Here is a 22,723-nt window from a genome sequence, read left to right as displayed (position 1 = left end):
AACCACAAATTGGTGAGTTCTTGAAGAAATTTAGGTTTCGAGAACACCTTCCGTAACTTCAGAAGAACACATATCAACACATCAGAGATGTATCATCGATATAACTGTAAAATTCACTCCACGTAGCTTAGAACCATCAAAAGATTCAGATTTCTTAATAAATATAGATGAAGCCGCATGATCCGTCGTGCGTTTATGTGTTAAAGTACTACATTGTGTTTTAAAAGCTTTATATCAAGTCAAGTTTTGCCTTGTTGTCCTAATCTCCAAAGTGTTTGTTATATAATTGCATGAATAAGAATAGTAGATGTTGCTGTCATCTCTCAACAGTTGATATTGTTGGAAGTTTGACATGAATATAATTTAGAATGTTAAGATATAGAGAGGAGCCTTGTGGTCCCCCTAAATTTATCTTGAACTCGTTGGGTTAGATCCCATCGCATAGAACGATCTCTGAGAAAAATATGTAACTACTGACACCAAAAGCACATCAATGCTGGGCATTTTGCAAAAGAAACATAGACTCGAAAGGAGGTCATAGTTCAACTTGGCATTCTGAAAACGCAATTATAGCTTTTGGTACTGAAGTTTCAAGAATCGAAAAAAAGAGAGCACAATGCCAGGAAGACAGGAAGTAAATCGTACATGTTGCTTAGTTATAATTGAGGTCACTACTATAGAAACATTGCTGGACATTTCCCAAATCAAAAGGCATATATAATACGATACGAAGCCAGTTAGAAGACAGACGTGTCCAATCGCATAAGGGAAACAGAAATTGTTTACATCCTTGATACATTTTTTCGCAGATAGAAGACCACAAAACGGGCTTTATATTTGCCCTATTAAAACTGTGGAGGGCTACACACAAACATCATACATGCTCGACCATATAGCAGCCACATAATTGTCGAGCCTTTAGTTCGATATAGAATATCATGATCAAGCGGAATATAAACTTAGCGTATTAGTCGATACCATAATCGAATACTGTATTGTATTCGGGTATTGGTACCAGGCCACTTGATAATAATCGCTAATAAAAGAGCTGACATCGAGGAGAGTAGGACTAATACCGTGTTTAGAATGAATAGGTTAGGTAGGCAGGTCACCTCGCGATGTCATCACTAGGTCCAGTATTTTGATTCCTATGTGATACCTGAAACGATAGAAAACGGTCAGCGTAGTAGTATACTTTGACCTAATCACTCTGGTTTCCTAAACCGAACCAGTTTAACGCACGAATATAGGAATCTGTCTTTCGATAGATCCGCTAAGTTATGCAGAAAGTAGTTACATATCAGACCCATTCTATGATCTGCTAGGGCGGGACAATGACAGAGGATGTGTGTTATACTGTCTTCTTCCTCTTCAACATCCTGGCAGCTCCTGCAAAGGTCATTACTGGGTAAGTTCAGTCTAGAAAACGGTCAGCGTATTAGTATACTTCGAACTAATAACTCTGGTTTCCTAAACCGAACCAGTTTGACGAACGAATATAGGAATCTGTCTTTCGGGTATTGACCTCCGATAGATCCGCTAAGTTATGTAGGAAGTAGTTACCTAACAGACCCATTCTATGATCTGCTAGGGCGGGACAATGACAGAGGAAGTGAGTTATACTATCTTCTTCGTCTTCATCATCCTGGCAGCTACTGCAGAAGTCATTACTGTGTAAGTTCAGTCTTCTTGCATAGATTCCGAAAGGCCATTGGCCAATTACCACAGCCGTTAAGTTCCTTAGATTAACACTCGGAATATAGAAAAGGGCTTGGGACCGACAAAAGGTTCGGTACACTCTCTTTCAAGCAATGAACCTGACTTGGCAAGAGAGTCCGCGATTGTATTACTAGGAATTTGTTGATTTCCTGGTATCCAGTACAGTCCTATTGTGAAATGTTTCGCCATCTCGTTAGGGGATTCCCGGCATTTTAGGACTAGGTTTGATTTCGTGTAGACACCACTTCAGAACATGAATAAAATTGAACAAAGTTAAATGAAGAGTGGAATGCTGGAACACTTTCGCTGTGTTCCAAAGTTTCGTCGTCCAGATATTTCATCCCTCAGGAAGACTACCTCCTGGAAACTGAGTTTTGAAACATTTAACGCTGTGTAGTGTTTCTCCACTAATACTTTCCATAAAAAAGAGCGCACAATAATCTCCAAATGGTTTTGTCATCATCATTAAGACTTTGACCTGGAACCTACTTCTGTTGTCCGTTATACTTAGCCAGATAGACAATCTATTCAAGGTTAGTAATATATCAAGGTTAGTTGTGCGTCGATAGGCAGACCTTTAAATTGTAGGACAAATGTCTTATAAAGCAGTAGAAGAAATATCAGTGACCAACGACCTTTTAACGGTCCCATACAAAGTTGTTGTTTCTTCCAATTTTCATTATATACACATGATATACACTTCAAAAATAAAAAAAAAAACATCAATTCTCTGATGTTACACTTTTCTAACATATACAACCATACTCCAAACATAAAATCTCATTGAGTATTAGAAATTATGGCACTGATTACAAAACAAATAAAAAGTACCCCAAAACGAAAAGCTCATATGCTTTCGAGCATTATTTAGAAATCGCTGAACTGTTGGTAAGCAACAACAAGAAATAAAGAACGACAAAAAAAAAAACTACCGCAAAATACACTCAAAGCAATACGGGCGGACAATCTGTGTATAAAACGAATATAACGAATGAGGAAATGGCTCAGTGCTAAATTAACAAATGCTAGAATAACAACGGAGAGATACATACAATTTTTAAAAATACAAATTAATTAAAAAATATATAAACATTTAAAAACAGAAACACAAATATTAACGAAAAGTTAAAAGAATATAAATCGTGCAGCTGAGAGTAAAAGATCGTGTAAACTGACAAGAGGTGATTCCCCAATTCAAAACAATATTAAAAATATGTGTAAATGAATAATACACAGCAAAAAAACAATAACAAAAATAACGGTTTTAAAGAAGTATTAGTGCTGAAAATGAAAACAAATACGTCATTTTAATATTTTACAAATGTCATGATAATAATTAAGAATGAAATTATAAAAAAAAAACAATAACAACAAAGTGATATAAAATAAAAAAGAGAGAAAAATTACTATTTGTTATTGTAAACAACTACAATATAAACAAACTTAATAGAGAATAAAACCGTTAAAATAAAACTCAGAATGGGTGTAAGATTTTTTGACAAGGAAAATATGTCGAACGGAGATGATTACAACAGTAGTGTCAATGCTAGCAGCAACAACACCAACACAACACGTTCAGCAACATGCAACTGTAATGTCTGCAGCCAAACAAGAGCAGCAACAGCAGCAGCAACTACCACAGCTGCTACACAAACATGTGACAATTCCTCCACCCCCTCGGATAATGCTAGTAATTTGAATTTTCAAAAGTCTGGCATTTTACGAGAAATCATAGGAAATTGCAAAGAAGTGAGAATCGAAGATAACGTCCACAATTTACGCATAGTGGGCAATAACAATCGCATACGCATTTCCTACAACGTGGGCGACATAACGGTCATTGGCAATAATACAAGACTGAAAATTAAAATCAATCATGGCCTCATCAAATACACCGGAAATGATGGCCGCATATGTTTGGGTAAAGATTCAACGGAACAGCTAGTTGACTACAGTGGTTGTAATGGTGTTTTAAAAGTACAAAATTCTAAGAAAAATACTGCTGCTAGTCAAGTGAATGTTGACGACGATGATGAAGAAGCTAAAAATAATTCCACATCAACGGGAACTACATTTATAAATGGGAATTTTAATAAAAATAGCAAAAACCCTAAACAAAAATATGCATTTTCCGATAGTGAAGTCTTCAAGTGTAAAACGGATTACCAGAATATGTTTAGTCGCAAGAAATCATTGCCCAATATGTCGCATACAAAACCCATTTTTAGGGAAAATCAAACAGCTAATCGTGGCCCACAAATGCCAAAAAGTATTATACACAATTTTGGTAATATAGTTATAGCGAATTCTTCGAATATCTGCATAACACCCCAAACTTATAACTACTAAAAATGGACGCTAACTTAACTTATAACTACAATGTAGTTAAATGCTACTTTTTAATATAAAATAAATTTTATAACAAATGTATAATTTAGCTATATCTTGCCTCATTTCTTTTGTAAAAGAAATATATCCTTCTTTTAATGTTCCTAATTTCTAATTAAGTTGTTCAACTTAGAAATTTGCTTAAATCAAAGTATTAAATATTATAATTAATATTTGTTAATTAGTACAATTATTTATATAAATATTATTTTTAGTTTATTATTAAATTATTTATTGTTATTATTAATATGTATGACTGACTAAATGTTGAGTACTTTAATAAAAAAAAACAAATATTTATTGATTTATCAAAACTTAAATGTCTTATCTTGCTTTCTTGAAAACCCCAACAAAACAAAACATCTAGTATGTTTATAAGTCTAAAATAATAGCGCCATTTGGAAAGTTGGTGAAATATTTAAAAACAGAAATTAATTAGTCAAATATTTCAATATTATTCGTCCAAATATATTTTCCATTGAGCCAATTTAAAAGCAAACAATAAAATAGGTAGCGCCCATTTTGGACTAGAGGTTGAAAGAGGGATGATGTATACTACATCAGATCTTATGAAATACTCCTATTCTGTTATGCGCTTCTTTAAGAGGGAAATTTTAAAGGAAAATAGAAACTCAATTTCCTAGACGTAGTTGCAAGAATTTCCAAACAGTGTTCTTGAGGAATGTAGTATGTGGAATATTATCGTTAATAAGATATTTAGATCATATTTTGAGGAATGTAATATCTGAAGAAAACAACGTTTCTATGATATTAAGATTAAATTTAGACGACTGCTCTCGTAACGTTTGGGTTTGCATTTGTCAGTTTAACTACCTTGAGCTCCCTAACCGCTATTGCAAGCACCTTCGCTCTTTCCTTTCCAATTTTTACCTCATGCTTAGGTATCGATGAGTGACCAAGTATAGTAAGGACTGACTGAAAGCTAGTGCTAACAAACATAGAAATAAACTATTTATCTAACTAACTAACTGACTAACTAACTAACTAACTAACTAACTAACTAACTAACTAACTAACTAACTAACTGACTGACTGACTGACTGACTGACTAACTGACTAACTAACTAACTAACTAACTAACTGACTAACTAACTAACTAACTAACTAACTAACTAACTAACTAACTAACTAACTAATTACCTAACTATCTAACTATATAACACACTATCATACTAACTACATATCTATCTATCTATCTATCTATCTATCTATCTATCTATCTATCTATCTATCTATCTATCTATCTATCTATCTATCTATCTATCTATCTATCTATCTATCTATCTATCTATCTATCTATCTATCTATCTATCTATCTATCTATCTATCTATCTATCTATCTATCTATATATCTATCTATCTATCTATCTATCTATCTATCTATCTATCTATCTATCTATCTATCTATCTATCTATCTATCTATCTATCTATCTATCTATCTATCTATCTATCTATCTATCTATCTATCTACCTATCTATCTATCTATCTATCTATCTATCTATCTATCTATCTATCTATATATCTATCTATATATCTATCTATCTATCTATCTATCTATCTATCTATCTATCTATCTATCTATCTATCTATCTATCTATCTATCTATCTATCTATCTATCTATCTATCTATCTATCTAACTAACTCCGCTACGTGTTGTCATCTTGAGTCTTTGGGCACAGTGCAGATGTTTAAACATCCTAAGGATGTGAACTAAGAACTACCCTCCTCATAACTCACAGCGCCTGTCTTCTATATTAACAGGGTTAAATGACGCCTAGCGATCACGACCTCAATTTGGCAACGTCTGTTCCCTTAGTTAAGGCTGCTACCAAATCCACCACCCTCCTGTGGTTACCTAGGCAACATAACCGTAGCTCTCTAGGGTCCGTTCCCGGCTGGATGATATAATCTGGTTTTGTCAGTTCTAGAATACTACATAAATTTAGTAATAAATACAATTTTATTGTTAAAACAAGTAAGAAAGTATAGTCGGGCTTGGCCGACCATATAATACCCCACACCATGAGTATGTTTTTAAAATTTTTATATTTCATAAAGAAACTTTTATGTTGAATTTCACCTTAATTCCAAAGTATTTATGCAATTTATTGATAAAAACAAACAAAATTTTCAAAATGAGAATACAGGTCGAACATGGGCCAACCCTCTTTAAATTTGGAAAAAGGGTATAATTTAAAATAACAGTCTGTTTTGTTGAGTTTCAATGCGATACAAATGGTTACAAGTAAATTTTAGACGTTTAAGACATTTTTTGAAGGGGGGTTTGTATGGGGGCTAGGATCAAATAAGGGCCGATCATTACGAAAATCTGCAGTGTCATTTATACTTATATAAAACTTATTTGTGTCAATTTTTAGAGAGATAATAGTATATTTGGCGTAATTATGGCATAAAAAGCCCAAATCGGGAGGTACGGTTGTATGGGGGCTAGGTTAAATAATGGACCGATTTCAACCATTTTCAATAGGCTTCGTCCCTGTGCCAAAAAAAACATGCTTGGTCCAAATTTCATCAAGTTATATTGAAAATTGCGACCTGTACCTTAATCGACTCAAAAAATGATTCTGAATCGATCGGTATACTTTTGGACCAATATTTTTGTGTGTTACAAACATCCCCACTATAGTGGTGTAGGGTATAAAAAGCATAACAGCTTAACAAAAAGTAACTTTTTTCTCAAACTCGGGAATTCACCATAAAGCTTTAAAGTCAAGTAAATATTCGTAATTTGTTTTTGAAACATATTTTCCCCGTTCCCAACACAGTTTTATTATATTGTTTCTAAATATTTCTGTAGAAATTACTAAAATACAAAACTATAAAATATTAACTATAAAAATATTAACTTTTAAAAATTCATTAATTAAATTAAATATTAATTTAGCGATAACTTTTGATTAATGAATTGTTACACCATTATTAAAACTTTTTGAATCCCTTTCCTCAGTTATGTATGTTTTCGATCTTAAACCGTTTAGAACTTTTATAAAACAGTTTGAAAACATGTTATTTTTAAAAAAATATTCCTTATATCGTGTAATTTTATTTGAACATTCAGATAATTAAATAATCTTATCATAATATAGATAAATTTAAAATTTAATTGTTAAAAAAAATATACATATATTCATATAAATCAAAATACACTTTACCTATAAGTCATATAATATTTGTCATATAAAACAGCGAGGTTTTAATTACACGTGCTTGCGTTCAGTGTATTTTCAATTTATCAGTTTTTCATCGTGGAAAAATACCTTTAAAGGTCTTTTGTTTTTTTTTTAAGTCCAAGTAATTAGTTTGCAATGATATCATGCAAATATTGTAAATAAATTCAAAAAAAAAGAAACTTCATTTTAAATTGAAATATTAATTTGTTTCCAAATTTCTATAAACTTAATGTAAGATATTATGGTTCCAGATAAATTGAGAAGGACTGTTTAGAAAAGAAAATACCTTTAAACCATTTGAGAAGAGTTTATTAGTAAATTAATTATATATAATTAAATTTGTAACCGATTTAAACTGAATGAAATGATTTTATAATGTACTCACATATTCTTCAATAAATTCTCAATGAAATGATTCAGGCCCTTGGTTAATATTGTGTATTGATGTGTGTATAACATCTAAGAATCAATTCGTAATGAATGAAATGAGTAATCAAATTAATTCTTATTACAAAATTTAGAACTTATGTTTTTGAAACTTAATATGAGCTCTGTGTACTAACTGAATTGGTGATATTAGTTAGTAGCAATTTTTACTGGAAAGAAAGTTTTGAAAAGCAATGCCCCTGCAATGTTTTGAATGCTTGAACATATTTGCAATGGCGTGGAATCGTTTCAAAAACGTTAGAGTTAAGTCCATATTTGACTCAATACCTAGTAGGCCACATCCGATATCGATTTTTGAATTTAATAGTAATAGCAAGTGTAGTTAGTTAGTTACTTAGATACTTAGTTAGTTACTTCCTTAGTTAGTTAGTTCGTTAGTTAGTTCGTTAGTTAGTTCGTTAGTTCGTTAGTTCGTTATTTAGTTAGTTAGTTAGTTAGTTAGTTAGTTAGTTAGTTAGTTAGTTAGTTAGTTAGTTAGTTAGTTAGTTAGTTAGTTAGTTAGTTAGTTAGTTTTCAATATTTACTTGGAAACAGAATAAAGACTACTTTTAGGGTTATGAAATCACTATTAATCACTCTTGTTCCAAATAACTACATATGACATTTCTTTACGTATAACTTAACTGAAGATCGCATATTAAATACATATGTACAAATGTATGTATGTACCCAGCAGTTCGACGGGACAGTCCCGAACTGACCATTTAACCTACCACTTGTGGTGGCCCCTAGCCACCTGACCGACCATTTTAACATGGGCTTGTCCTACGAGGAAGTCAATCGTCACTCTACACCCTTCAAAGAGACAGTAAAGAGACGATAGATAGCCTCCGCTCTCGCTTACAAAGGGGACACTAAAGTGACTACTGTCTTCATTCTCGTTTACAAAGAGTTTATTTGTGACAAAAGACCAAAAACATACGAATTGAAGTCAGCCAGGTTGTAAGATATTAATGGAACTAAAATTTAAAAATTTCAAGTGTCTACTCTCTAGAATACTATGGGACAATAATGTGACGATTGACCCAAAAGATATAAATTTGAGTCCACCAGATGGTGGAATATTAGTAGAAAGTAATAATCATTTCTCCAAAAGATGGGTAAAATAACTACTTTCGGAAGTACAAAAAACAACTTTTAAGAGTATAATCTCTAGGTTACTTGGGGACAGTAAAGAGACGACTGTCTCCGCTCTCGCTTTGACTTTTTGTCGAACTGCTGGGTATAATGTGCGTAAAGGTTTTAACAATTCAAAAAATTGCTGATGAAATATTACCTTGCAAAATTTGTATATGCATTGACCCACACTTGTGATAAAACTACCAAAAATTTGAAAAACAAATAGACTGCAAAAAATCCCTGTAATTTGAGTGGTTTGTTGTTAAAAAAAGTAAATAAATAATGACGATCGAACGAGCGATCGAATACGAGTATTGATGGGTTAACAACCATAAACAATTATTTTAAGGGGGTTTTTATTTTGGTAGGTGTGTGTATGTTTGTGACAGTATGTGTGAGTTTGTTTGTTTGTGGTTTACAATACTCGCTAATATATCATACTCACATTTTATCGGATATGTTTTGAATGAGTGACTTTGTATTAAAAAAACTCATGGGCATTTTAGGTAACGTGCCAACAACAACATACCCACGTTTTTTTTTATTAAAGGTCATCAAATGGAATTCATACAAGGAATTCCTTAGAAGATGAATGATTTCATTTGATTTCTTAAATTTCGTCAAAAGTACCAAAAAATTTAGGTTGTTATGTTATTCACTTACCAATTTTTTTTATAAATTTTATATACTATAGTGCAAAAGCTTTCTCTTTCATCAGGGGCAATTAAAATAAATTGTATAAAAATAGTACAAAAATAGTCGCACTTCATGGATCAATCACGTCAATCAAAAAAGCTACAATTAAACTGCAAATATATAGATCCATTTATAGAAAATTAAAATTCAGTAAACGTCTGCAAAATGCGTATGACATACAATGATTGTTTAACATATTCTAGTAAAACTGTACCTAGAGGGTCCATAGCAGCTTATCAATTGGGTTGTTAGTAAAGAGTTCCTATAAAATAGTAAGATTTTCTATAGTAAATTCCTATTTATACATTATGAATTTAATTAAAGGTCTATGTAACCGATTTAAAAATTATATACAAATTTGTCATATAATCAGAATCATACACAGTACGGGCGCAACCGAAAGAAAATCGGGGTTGTTGCAATAACCAACCTCTAAAATCCTATACAATTTCATATAATTTTTTAACAAAAATAAGCAATTAATTGATGTTTAAGTGATAAATTCATTTATTTATTAATAAAAGTAAAAATAACTGTAAAGTAAACAAGTAAGAAAGTATAGTCGGGCCTGGCCGACCATATAATACCCTACACCATGAGTACTATATTTTTAAAATTTTTATTTTTTATAAAGAAACTTTTATGTTGAATATTACCATAATTCCAAAATATTTAAGCAATTTATTGTTAAAAAAAAACTAAAATTTCTGAATGAGGCTTTATATAGGTCAAATATGGCCGATCCTCGGTAAATTTGGGAACAGGATTTTTTTTAAAAAAACAGTTAGTTTTGTTGAGTTTCATTGCGATACAAATGGTTACAAGTCAATTTTAGACGTTTAAGACATTTTTTGAAGGGGAGTTTGTATGGGGGCTAGGGTCAAAACAGGGCCGATCCTTACGAAAATCTGCAGTGTCATTTATACTTATATAAAACTTATTTTTGCAAATTTTTAGAGAGATAGTAGAATATTTAACGTAATTATAGCATAAAAAGTTCAAATCGGGAGGTACGGTTGTATGGGGGCTAGGTGAAATAATGGACCGATTTCAACCATTTTCAATAGGCTTCGTGCCAAAAAAAAACATGCTTGGTCCCAATTTCATCAAATTATCTTGAAAACTGCGGCCTGTACCTTGCGCACAAGGTTTACATGGACAGCCAGTCAGCCGGACGGACATGTCTTATTCGACTCAAAAAATGATTCTGAATCGATTGGTATACTTTAAGGTATTGGACCAATATTTTTTTATGTTACAAACATCAGCACAAACGTATAATACCCTCCCCACTATAGTGGTGTACGGTATAAAAAGTTAAAGTTGAACCATTAAGCGACCATTTTTTGAAAAAAGTTGCTAAGAAATAGGCTGTTACGCAAATCGGTCAGTTGCAATAATAGCTAGATGCGCAAATCGAGCTCGCACTGTAACATTTTATATGGTCACATAGATTATAGATTGAGTTTTCTATTATCGTGAGTAAAACTCACTACAAGGTACCTGCTTACATTGACTTCTGTTCCCGAAAATTCATAAATTTTACAAATTACCATATTGCTAACAAATAAAAAGGTAAATGAAATGGATGTTTACTAAAATGTCTTCAAGTAACCTCATCCTTTAATGCATCAAGCACTCAGAATCCCACCCAACGACTTATACTTTCATAAACGAAGTTGAAGCACCGAACTTTTTTGTATCAAAAGTACTATTTGGTCTCCCCTAGAAAATGGTTTTAGAGTTGTAATTGTTTCCACCAGTATATATTTGAGTTTAATTGGTCTCCAACTTGTTTTATCGTGAGTATTTTATGGTATATAGTGGATACTATCCTAAAGTATAGTGGATATAGTGGATAAGCCTAAAGTACTTCAGATTAAAAGAAATTACTTCAAAGTACTGTGGACGGTAAGTAGTAGCCTTTGAAAATTAAGTGTTATGGAAGTACAACCAATTACCGAGTTTTTGCTGGTTAATAAACAGTTAATACGGGGTGAGAAGCAACTCCGTCGAAAGTTCGGCAACAAGCACCAGCCTGACCGTCCTTTAGATAAAAAACTTTAACGTGAGAGATGTTCCCCACCTCAGACCTGGATACAAATTAAATCAATACAAAAGGTTATAAGTCCGAAATATTTAAACAATTTCTTCATTAAAAAATTGATTTTTTGAAAGAGAAATTATATGGGAACTAGGGTAAATATCCTCATAAAAAATGTTGATTCATTTCTTCATTCAAAACAAAAATGTATAATTATTTCGAATTTATTTGAAATTCAAAAAAAAAATATTTTTTGATTTTATATATAAAAATAGAATTATATAAAAAGTGTTATTTCAAAATTGTGGTACATTCCCTAATAGCAATATTTTCTTGGTAGTGCTCTGATTTGAATTTGTACTGCCTTTCAAATGCGTCAAGTAGAGGGATTTCCCCTATTTTAAAGAATTTTTGTTAGAACAAATTTTAGAAAAAGGCAATTACAAAATTTAACAAGTGATTATTCACAGAAATATGTGCACGAATACAAAAATTTATTACTCTGATAGACAATTCTCATCTTTAAAATATTAGCATCGAAAATCCCACTTTTTTAATCTTTCAGATTCCGTTTTTTATTTAAAATCATTGAAATTAAAAAAAAAAAATTAAACGAAGTTGAAAACTTACCCCGCTTACAGTCGATTTTAAACCGCCGCCGATATTTTTAGTGTCAACCATCGACGCCGTCAATATTTGTCGACGCAGAGCTCTGGACAGAAAGCATTTTTTGCATTGTTTTATTTTTACAAAATAATTTCAAAAGTTTGTACAAATATATTATAAATTTGAAAATAAAATTGCTAATAAAATATTATACTAAGTTTAAAGCAAATTTAATATATACAAAACAACATGTTTGGCCAAACAACTCTGGGCGCCAGCAATACATTCGGTGGTGCTACCACAACAGCCTCCACAAACCGCATGAATGACTTTGAAGTAGTCTCACCTCCAGAGGATTCTGTATCCGCCTTAGAATTTAGTCCAGCTACAATGCAACAGAATTTTCTGATTGCCGGCAGTTGGGATTGTAGTGTACGATGCTGGGAAGTCGAACAGTCTGGAAAGACGGTGCCAAAATCTATGAAAACAATGGGAGGTCCCGTGTTAGATGTCAGTTGGGCTGATGATGGTTCTAAAGTGTTTATAGCCAGTGAAAAACAAGTTAAAGTATGGGATTTGGCTTCGGATCAACAAATACAAGTTGCAGCACATGATGGTCCCGTCAAAGTCTGTCACTGGGTAAAGGGTACCAATTATTCGTGTTTAATGACGGGTTCTTGGGATAAGACATTGAAATTCTGGGATACACGTTCTCAGAATCCCATGATGACAATTAATTTACCAGAACGTTGTTATTGTGCTGATGTTGATTATCCCATGGCTGTGGTGGGTACAGCCGGAAGAGGTCTTATTGTCTATTCATTGGAGAACAGCCCAACGGAATTTAAACGTCAGGAAAGTCCATTGAAATATCAACACAGAACTATTTCCATATTTCGTGATAAGAATAAGAAAGCCACTGGTAAGTTTAATCTCGTTTTTATTTAAGAATGTTGATTATTCATAGATAGATAGATAGATAGATAGATAGATAGATAGATAGATAGATAGATAGATAGATAGATAGATAGATAGATAGATAGATAGATAGATAGATAGATAGATAGATAGATAGATAGATATATAGATGGATAGATAGATAGATGGATAGATAGATAGATAGATAGATAGATAGATAGATAGATAAATAGATAGACAGATAGATAGATAGATAGATAGATAGATAGATAGATAGATAGATAGATAGATAGATAGATAGATAGATAGATAGATAGATAGATAGATAGATAAATAGATAGATAGATAGATAGATAGATAGATAGATAGATAGATAGATAAATAAATAGATAAATAGATAGAAAAATAGATAGATAGATAGATAGATAGATAGATAGATAGATAGATAGATAGATAGATAGATAGACAGACAGATAGATAGATAAATAGATAGGTAAATAAATAGATAAATAAATAGAAAAATATATAGAAAATAGATAGATAAATAGATAGATAGATAGATAAATAAATAGATAGAAATATAGATAGAAAAATAGATAGATAGATAGATAGATAGATAGATAGATAGATATGTAATTAAATAGATAAATAGATTGATTGAAATATGAAAAACTTTAAAATAACAATATTTTCTTTACAAATTCTTAAGGTTATGCTTTGGGCAGTATTGAAGGACGTGTCGCCATTCAATATGTTAATCCTGTAAATCCAAAAGATAATTTCACCTTTAAATGTCATCGTTCTTCTGGCACCACAGGCTATCAAGATATTTATGCCGTCAATGATATTTCATTCCATCCCGTGCATGGTACTCTAGTAACTGTCGGTTCGGACGGCACTTTCAGTTTTTGGGACAAGGATGCTCGTACTAAACTTAAGTCTTCGGAAACTATGGATCAGTCAATAACAAAATGCGGTTTCAATGCTTCCGGTCATATCTTTGCCTATGCCGTTGGATATGATTGGTCTAAGGGTCATGAATATTTCAATCCAGCAAAGAAACCTCAAATCTTTTTAAGATCCTGCTATGAGGAGTTAAAACCTCGTTCCACTTAGTTCTAGCAGTCATGGAAAATATTTACGTATCATTTATTCTCTCTTTGTAATCAACTATTATGTACAATTTTAAGTCAAATAAACAGTAACAAAATCCTCTACCAACTTGCGGTTAGTGTGTACGGTTTTTCACATTAGTTTTTTATTGTTGTTTATAAAGCAAAAGAAAGAGTTTATGAAGTTTAACTTATTGATAAATAATTTCCTAATGATGTTCATCATGACCGTGTCCGTGATGGTCATCACCGCCCAAGAAAGTTTCACAGGCAACGGTGGCGGCAGTGAGGCCCAAACCTAAGACAAAACCGCGCAACATAAATGCTCTAAGGCGGCTGGCGTGTGTACCGAACTGTTTGGCATCATAACGCCAAACTTCATTGCTAAAAGTTTTTAAATTATGGTTAAGAATTTTCTAATTGAATTTAATTGTTTTCTTTTTTCATAATTACCGCAACCAAGGATCCTTTAAACCTTGTCTGGCCAAAGCCTCTTTAACTTCAACCAATTTGGGAACATTTTCTACTTTGTAGATAGAGGGGTCTGGTACTTTGTAAGGTTCTCCGTGTCCATGGCCTCCCATTGTTGCTGTAATGATATAAAATTTGGTTTTCTTTTTAAGAAAATTTGTTTATATTTCTCTTCAAATGTTTGTTGTTCTCTTTCCAGTGAGATTACATAAGGTTTTTGTGGGTAAATTTTGTGAAAACTTTAATATAAATTTATGTATTGATTGTATAATCGGTTTATGTTGATTTTGTTTAATTGATTTTGATTAAAATAATTATTACATTTTTTGCTAACTGTACATAATTTAAGGAAAATACCTGCTTTTTATTTGCAAATTTATCACAAAAAAAGTATCCAGCCGTCGAACACACCAAGTGTTTTGTCAGTTTGACGTTTCTAATACAGCTGTTTTAACAGCGGTTGATTTTACAAAGGCGGTTGTTTTTAGAAAATTTCCTTAAAGCAGAGATGTTAAAAACTAAACTAGAATTGAAATAGAACTACTACAGAACTAGAACTGAACTATAAATAATCTATAACTGAAATAGAACTGAACTAGAATGGAACAACAACCGAGTAAAAACTGAACTTGAATAATACAAGAATTTAAAAGAACTGGAACAGATCTAGGACAGAACTACAACGAAACTGGAGCAGAACTAAAACAAAGCTAGAACAGAAGTAGAACTGAACTACAACTGAAGTATAACCCAACTAGAACAGAACTATAACTGAACTAGTTCTAAATTGGAACAAGAACAGAACTGGAAAATAACTAGAAGAGAACTAGAATTGAAATAGAACTAAACTAGAATTGAACTAGAACAGAATTTGAACAGAACTGAATTAAAATTGATTAGAGCAGAACTAATTTTCCCCTTTGGTTGTAATTTCAAATTTGTATTTCCCCTTCTAATCGTTGTCAAAATAAAACAACATTTATATTTTATTAATATTTTTGAAACATGTAAGTATATATTTATTGCATTTTATTAATAATAATTTGTAGTTGTTTGTTTTTATTAAATTTAATTGTAAATTATTTATAACTACTACACATGTATTTTTTTTAATTTAATTCTTATATGGGGGATTTTGTTTTTAATTATAATTATTATATATATTTTGTTTAAATGTATGTAAGTGTTGTAATTGTTTTTAATTATTTTCTGTTTAAAATGTGCTTAAAATGAAATGTTTACATTTGTTGTTATTATTGTATATATATATATATATGTTATATAATAGTTTATTTATAATAGTTAAAATTTAATAATTATAATTAATTAAAACAAAAACAAAAAAAGAAATTAACATATTTAGAAAATACATTAAAAATATGTACTTTTTTATATTTGAAATTTAAAATAATTAATTATTTTATAGTTGTGGTAATAATATACTTATAATAGTCTTAATAAAATTTTGAAATTTATCAAAGTTTTATAAAATAACATTTTTATACAAAATTTTGATAAATCTTTAATAAATTTCAAAAATTTTAATTTGAATACATGGATGTTTTTGTTTTTATTTATATGGTTTTAAAGTTTTTTTGAGTTTGTTGTAATTGTTGCTATTTGTTTGATTAAATTTCTTAAAGAATTTTAAAAAATACTGTGAAACTGAAATTTTAATTTTGTTTTAAAAACAATATCAGTAAATAAGATAAAATTATATATTTATTAAAGGTTTTTTCCTCTGAAATTTATTAAAAAATTTTTGCTTAACATAAACTTGACACATTCAAAATATTTAAATGACAAACAAGGTTTAATGATTGGTTTTCTTTAATTTCTTATAATTTTCATATAAGTTCTTAGAGTTAAGAATTCCAAAAAGTAATTTTATGCGTTTTTTTTAATGAATTTTTAAAACTATTTACACTCAAAGAAAAATGTATAAATTTATATAAAATACGAAATTAGTAACCTAAAATTTAAGATTTTCTTTTTCATTAAACTCCACCACAACTAATTTTAGAAAGATGTTATTAAAAAATCAAGAATAAATAAGGATAAACCAAAAGTATTTATTAACAGATTTTTAGAAAATTACGAATAAATAAGGATAAACCAAAAGTATTCATTAACAGATAATTTTCCAACTATTTTAAGAGAGACTATCATTAGAAGGAGCTTTTCTAGAGACAACTGTATTCAGAAGATGCTGTCTTTCGATAACTATCTTTAGAAGACACAGAAATAGAACAGTCTTAAGAATACAAACTTAAAAACTCTTTTTAAGAAAAGATTTTACTAAAGAAAGTGATCTATAAAAGACAGTTTTCAAAAGAAAACTATTTTTAGAAGACAATTTTCTTAGAACTGTTTTTAGAAAACACTTTTCTACATAAAAAAACTCTTTTAAGAAGATAATCTTCCATTTTCTACTTAAGAAGAAAAAATTCCCAAGAAAACTAAATTTAGAATAGAATTTTCCAAAGAAAACTGTCTTTGGAAGAGAAATTTCCAAAAAAAACTTTGTAAACAAAACTGCCAAATAAACCTGTCTTTAGAAGGCAATTTTCTAAAGAAAACTCTCTTTAGAAGACAATTTTCTAAATGAAATTGTCTTTTGAATTTTATGAAGAAAACTGCATTAAGAAAAATCTTTTTTAAAGAAAAATGTCTTTAGAAGACACCTTTCTAAAAAAACTGTCTTTAAAAGACACTTTTCTAAAGAAATTGTCTTTAGAAACACTTTTATAAAGAAACTGTCTTAAGAAGACACTTTTCTAAAGAAAACTTTCTTTAGAGGACACTTTTCTAAAGAAAACTGTCTTTAGAAGACACTTTTCTAAAGAAAATTGTCTTTAAATGACACACATTTCTAAAGAAAATTGTCTTTAGAAGAGACTTTTCTAAAGAAAACTGTCTTGAGAAGAGACTTTTCTAAAAAAAACTGTCTTGAGAAGACACTTTTCTTAAGAAAACTGTCTTTAAAAGACACTTTTTTTAGAGAAAACTGTCTTTAGAAAAGACTTTTCTAAAGACAACTTTTCTAAAGAAAACTCTCTTTAGAAGACAGTTTTTTAAAAGAAACTATCTTAAGAAGACATTTTTCTAAAGATAACTGTCTTAAAATACATATTTCTAAAGAAGCGGTCTTTAGACACATTTCTAAAGAAAACTGTCTTTAAAAGAGACTTTTCTTAATAAAACTGTCTTTAGAAGACACTTTTCTAAAGAAAACTGTCTTTAGAAGACACTTTTCCAAAGAAAACTGTCTTTAAAAGATACATTTTTAAAGAAAACTGTCTTTAGAAAAGACTTTTCTAAAGAAAACTGTTTTTAGAAGTCTACTTCTAAAGAAAACTGTCTTAAGAAGACAATTTTCTAAAGAAAACTTTCCTAAAGAAAAGACAGTTTTCTAAAAGAAACTGTCTTAAGAAGACATTTTTCTAAAGAAAACTGTCTTTAGAATACATATTTCTAAAGAAGCGGTCTTTAGACACATTTCTAAAGAAAACTGTCTTTAGAAGAGACTTTTCTAAAGAAAACTGTCTTTAGAGACACTTTTCTAAAGAAAACTGTCTTTAGAAGACACTTTTCCAAAGAAAACTGTCTTTAGAAGACACTTTGTCATTTTCTGACAACTATCTTCAGAAGATCAATCTTTGACAGGCATTCTTAAAAAAACTTTCTTAAGGGAAACTTCTCTAAAGAGAATTGAAGAAGAGAAAGTAAATTATCTTGTCTGAACAAAGTTTTCTAATGAAAACATTCTCGAGAAGAAAACTGTCTAGCAAAATCGTTTCCTAAAGAAAATTTTCTTGGCGAAAACACTTTGCTATAAAAAATCTATATTTAGAAGACAATTATCTGATAAAAAAATTCTCTTAAGAAAGACTTTTTCTAAAGGAAATTGATTTGCAAAATACTTTTCTAAAGAAAATTGTCTCTTGTCACTTTTTCTAAAAATTGTCTTTAGAAGAGATTTTTCTAAAGAAAACTGTTTTCAGAAGACACTTTTTTTAAAGAGAACTTTTTTAAGAGCCTTTAGAAGACACTTTTTGTCTTTTTCTGTCAACTGTCTTCAGAAAATCAATCTTTAGAAGACACTCCATACAAACCATATTGTGGGAAACTTCTCTAAAGAGAATTGATGAAGAGAAAGCAAATTGTCTTGTCTGAATAAAATTTTCCAATGAAAACATTCTCGAGAAGAAAACTCTCTAAATAAATCTTTTCCTAAAGAAAATTTTCTTGGCGAAAATACTTTTCTATTAAAAATCTATATTTAGAAAACAATTAGCCAATAAAAATTGTCTTGACAAAGACTTTTTCTAAAGTAAACTGATTTGTAAAAACTTTTCTAAAAAAAACTGTCTTGCGAAAAATCGAATTAAACTTTTGCTGTAATTTATCACAAGCTTAGAGACCATAACATATAACTATGATGTTGTTGTAACAGATTGGCTGTGACTGATTGTTGATACAACTGTTGCTGAGTTGACAATCTTTCGCCGATTAAGAATTGGCTTGTTGCGGAGCACAAATTTAATTATCTTGGTAATGATAATCATGTTGTTAAAGTTATTAATATTCAGATCAAGTACTAGTTGATCTTTTTAAAATTAGTTTTAAGAAATATTAAGTTTTTTTCAAATTTTCTATCGCAAGTTAAAAATGTATTAAAAGAAGTTTTAAAAAGATTTTTTTTTATATAGAAAATTAAAAATTAATAAAATAGGTGGTGTATATTATAAAAAAATAACAAATATATTGTATAAATACAATATGTACATTTATGTATATATATGTATGTATAAATATTTTCTTATATCTTAAAAATTTCAGGTACTAATAACATTTCTTAATATTTTATAACTTTTCCGAGTGCAATAATTAGAAATAAGTAGTTAATGTATGATGATAGATAATTTTAAACACATTAGTTTAAAATTAAAAAAAATGTTAATTTTAGTAAGTTTTTTTATGTATTTTTAGTAAACAAATAATATGGTGTAGAGTGCTTATGTTATGTGTGGCTTGTCTTTTGTCTTCTTCTAATACAATAAAAATGGAAGCATTTTTAATTAAGTTTTTCTAAAAAACATCTCAAATTTGTTTAAGACCTAATTTTGTTTTTGCCAATAACAATTCTAATCTAATATTAAAGGTGTTGATTTAAGTTAATAATTATTATAATTTTTTTTGTATTTTTATTCTAATTTTTTTTCTTTTAGCAAATTCACTTTCACAGTTTTCATTTGTCATATATTAGTGATATTTGTAAGTAGCTTAACATGTGTACACACATACATATGTACATATTTGTTTACATTTGGAATTTTTAGTTTTTTTGTTTATATATTAAAACTTCCAAATGTAAACAATTATATTAAGTTTATGATTTATTTTGTATAATTTCCATTTTCAATACTTATTAGCCTGAGTTTTATACAATATACAATATTTAAGTAGAATTTCTTAATTAATTTGTTTTTATGTTATAAACTTAAATACTGTTAATAAAGCTGGTCTTAATGTAAGAAAATAAAGTCTTGTGGACTTTCTTTCTTTCAAATGTAATATAAGTTTTACTTTTATAAAGCAACATGTTTAGAATTTTATTTAAAATATATTTGTTTAAATTTAAAAGAAAATATCGAAACCCGATATTAAAAAAGTGCTAAACTCTGCTTACTTATTTAGTGAGTTAGCACTTTTTGAATAGATTGTCTCGATATAGTGTTTGAACACTTTTTATAAGAAATTTTTATAATAAAGTGTTATAATTTATAACTCTTTATTATTTATAACTTATGATATCTTAAACAGGTCTGTTACAACTTCCAAATGGAATGGTTTTTATTCTGTATTATTATTCCCATCAATTTTGTTTTAACTTCTCTATATTCAGGAATTATCTACTAAGTTCAAAAATAAACTAAATTCGATTTTTAATATCGATTTAATTTAAAACTAAAACAGTTCTTAGCAAAAAGCTATTCCCTAGAATTATCATCAAAACTAAAGTTAATCTAAACCAGGCTTCACTCGTTTACAGGGTAATTAGTAGCAATGTTAAGCTCAAAACTTCCCTTATGTTTTATTTAAAACTAAAACAGTTCTTAGCAAATAGCTATTCCCTAGACTTATCATGAAAAGCTAAAGTTATTCTAAGGGCGGGTTTCTTACTCCTCAATTAAACTAGGCTTAACTTGCTGTTAGATTAAACTCAGAACTAATTTATGCGGACTTTAACCGATGATTGTGTTTTTCAGTTTTAGATTTAAGTTCAGTTAACTTTGTTAGTATTGCCAAGTTTTCACTCAAAAACATAAACAATGAACAGCTGTTTTTTGCAAACAATACTTTTGTAAAATGGAAAATTTTGGGAAAATGTTAAATAAACATTTAAAACAATAATTAATAAAACAAAACAAATCAGAAAATTGCAATTTACTTAAAATATTATGTTTTTGTTCTTCCGAAATCATTGTTTTATTGTTTTTGTTAATTGTGTTTTCTCACTTATAACTTGAGTTTAATTGGCCAATTACACTCAGTTAAACTAAGATAATAAGTAACTTTACTGATAACTGAAAAACACGAAACATATATTAAACCAGGTTTAACCAAAGAATAAAGATAATCTTTATCAGAAAAACTCGCCCTAAAAGGAGCAAGTAGCAATGTTAAGCTCAATACTTCCATATTGTTGTAAACATTGAACTTTCATTAGCAAGATCTATTAAACACCAATTACATATTCACTGATCAACTAAGTTAGCTTACTCCGCGAAAGCTTAAACAAGTCTATGACAAGATCTTTTGCTTTCAGATAATTAGAGAAAAACATTATGTTTTTAATGATATTAATCCAAAGATCAAGTTAGATTTAAGAAAGCTTTACTTAAAGTAACTTGTGAAAGCTCAATGAGAGCAAAGAAAACTACCGCCTTTTCAAAGTTCAAACTCTAGTAGAGTTGCAAGTACAAGTTGTATTAAAGAAAACAGTTCAAGTTCATATTCTATTGAACTTATCTTACGAAAGCCTTAGCTTTACTAAAATATTTTTTTAAGAAGATCTTAGAGAGGTTTACAGGCAATTTTGTACTTTTAAAGATATTATTCTTTAGTAGTTTTGTCTTATAAAGTTCTTTTTAAAAGTTCTTATTAGTTAACTTTAAGCTTTAATTAAAGTTTTTTTCTAAAGCTTTATAGCAACTAAAAAAAGATTGTTTGTTGAAAGTCGATTAAAGACAACTATAGTACTTGCAATCGTAAGAATAAACTTCAGTAGAGCCTTTTCAGATATCTCTGATTTAAGACTCTTATTATCGATATTTAAAATTCTTATAGTAAGTTTGAAAGGGGGATGTATCTAACTGGTCAACATCGTGCCAGTTGTGCGCTGCTCTGTTAGAATCCTTGGTAGCAATCAAACCTAATAGAACTAGAAATAAAGCTTAAGATTTATCAAACATATCGATCGCAAGATCAAGTTTAGAACTCTATCTAGTTTATATCATGCTTTAGATCAAGATGACTTAAAGCTTAAGCTTTATCAAAGTAATCGATCTCAAGATCAAGTACTAGCTATCTCAAACTTCATCAAGTTTAGCTAGATTAAGCTTTTAATGAATGTATTCGACTTTCAGACTGTCAGATACAATTATCCGTAAGTTAAGTTATAAATTTTAAAATCTTTCATAACTTTAAACTAAGATTTTATAAAAGCTTATAAAGATATAGTCCTACTTAAGTTAATAACTTAAACCCGTATTCATAAATGCTTAATAAAGTTATTGATGGTTTATTGTAGGAATTTTGTGCGAAAAATTTGGGTAATAAAGCTAAAATAATCTATTAATATCTTTATGAATACGGGGGTTTCATATTTAAGTTTCAACAAAGCCATTTATCACAAGATCTTGTTGCTTATAGAGCTTCGTTATATAAAATTCTGTCAAATGCAGCTTGATGGAGAAATTTAA

At 29.6% G+C, this 22,723-nt stretch overlaps 3 protein-coding genes across 3 annotated transcripts; 2 read left to right on the top strand and 1 right to left on the bottom strand.

Annotated features, from left to right (window-relative positions):
- Positions 1-1,521: 1,521 nt before the first annotated feature.
- Positions 1,522-4,362, top strand: LOC111684655 (putative uncharacterized protein DDB_G0282499). The gene has a single exon (XM_023446871.2). The coding sequence runs from the start codon at positions 3,199-3,201 to the stop codon at positions 4,066-4,068; it is 870 nt and encodes a 289-aa protein (XP_023302639.2). The 5' UTR covers positions 1,522-3,198; the 3' UTR covers positions 4,069-4,362.
- Positions 4,363-12,277: 7,915 nt separating this feature from the next.
- LOC111684640 (protein Rae1) lies at positions 12,278-14,373 on the top strand. The gene is made up of 3 exons (XM_046955189.1): positions 12,278-12,393; positions 12,453-13,156; positions 13,862-14,373. Exons 2-3 carry the CDS (start codon positions 12,484-12,486, stop codon positions 14,266-14,268), a joined length of 1,080 nt encoding a protein of 359 aa, XP_046811145.1. The 5' UTR covers positions 12,278-12,393; positions 12,453-12,483; the 3' UTR covers positions 14,269-14,373.
- Positions 14,374-14,388: 15 nt separating this feature from the next.
- Positions 14,389-15,233, bottom strand: LOC111684641 (NADH dehydrogenase [ubiquinone] 1 beta subcomplex subunit 3). Its single transcript, XM_023446853.2, has 3 exons — positions 15,093-15,233; positions 14,718-14,853; positions 14,389-14,648 (listed from the first exon to the last, which is right to left on the bottom strand). Exons 2-3 carry the CDS (start codon positions 14,846-14,848, stop codon positions 14,474-14,476), a joined length of 306 nt encoding a protein of 101 aa, XP_023302621.1. The 5' UTR covers positions 14,849-14,853; positions 15,093-15,233; the 3' UTR covers positions 14,389-14,473.
- Positions 15,234-22,723: the final 7,490 nt, after the last annotated feature.

Source organism: Lucilia cuprina, chromosome 6 (genome assembly GCF_022045245.1).
Source record: "Lucilia cuprina isolate Lc7/37 chromosome 6, ASM2204524v1, whole genome shotgun sequence".
Taxonomy (NCBI): Eukaryota; Metazoa; Arthropoda; class Insecta; order Diptera; family Calliphoridae; genus Lucilia; species Lucilia cuprina.
Note: the sequence above shows the minus strand (reverse complement) of the source record. Positions and strands in the feature narration are given on the sequence as shown.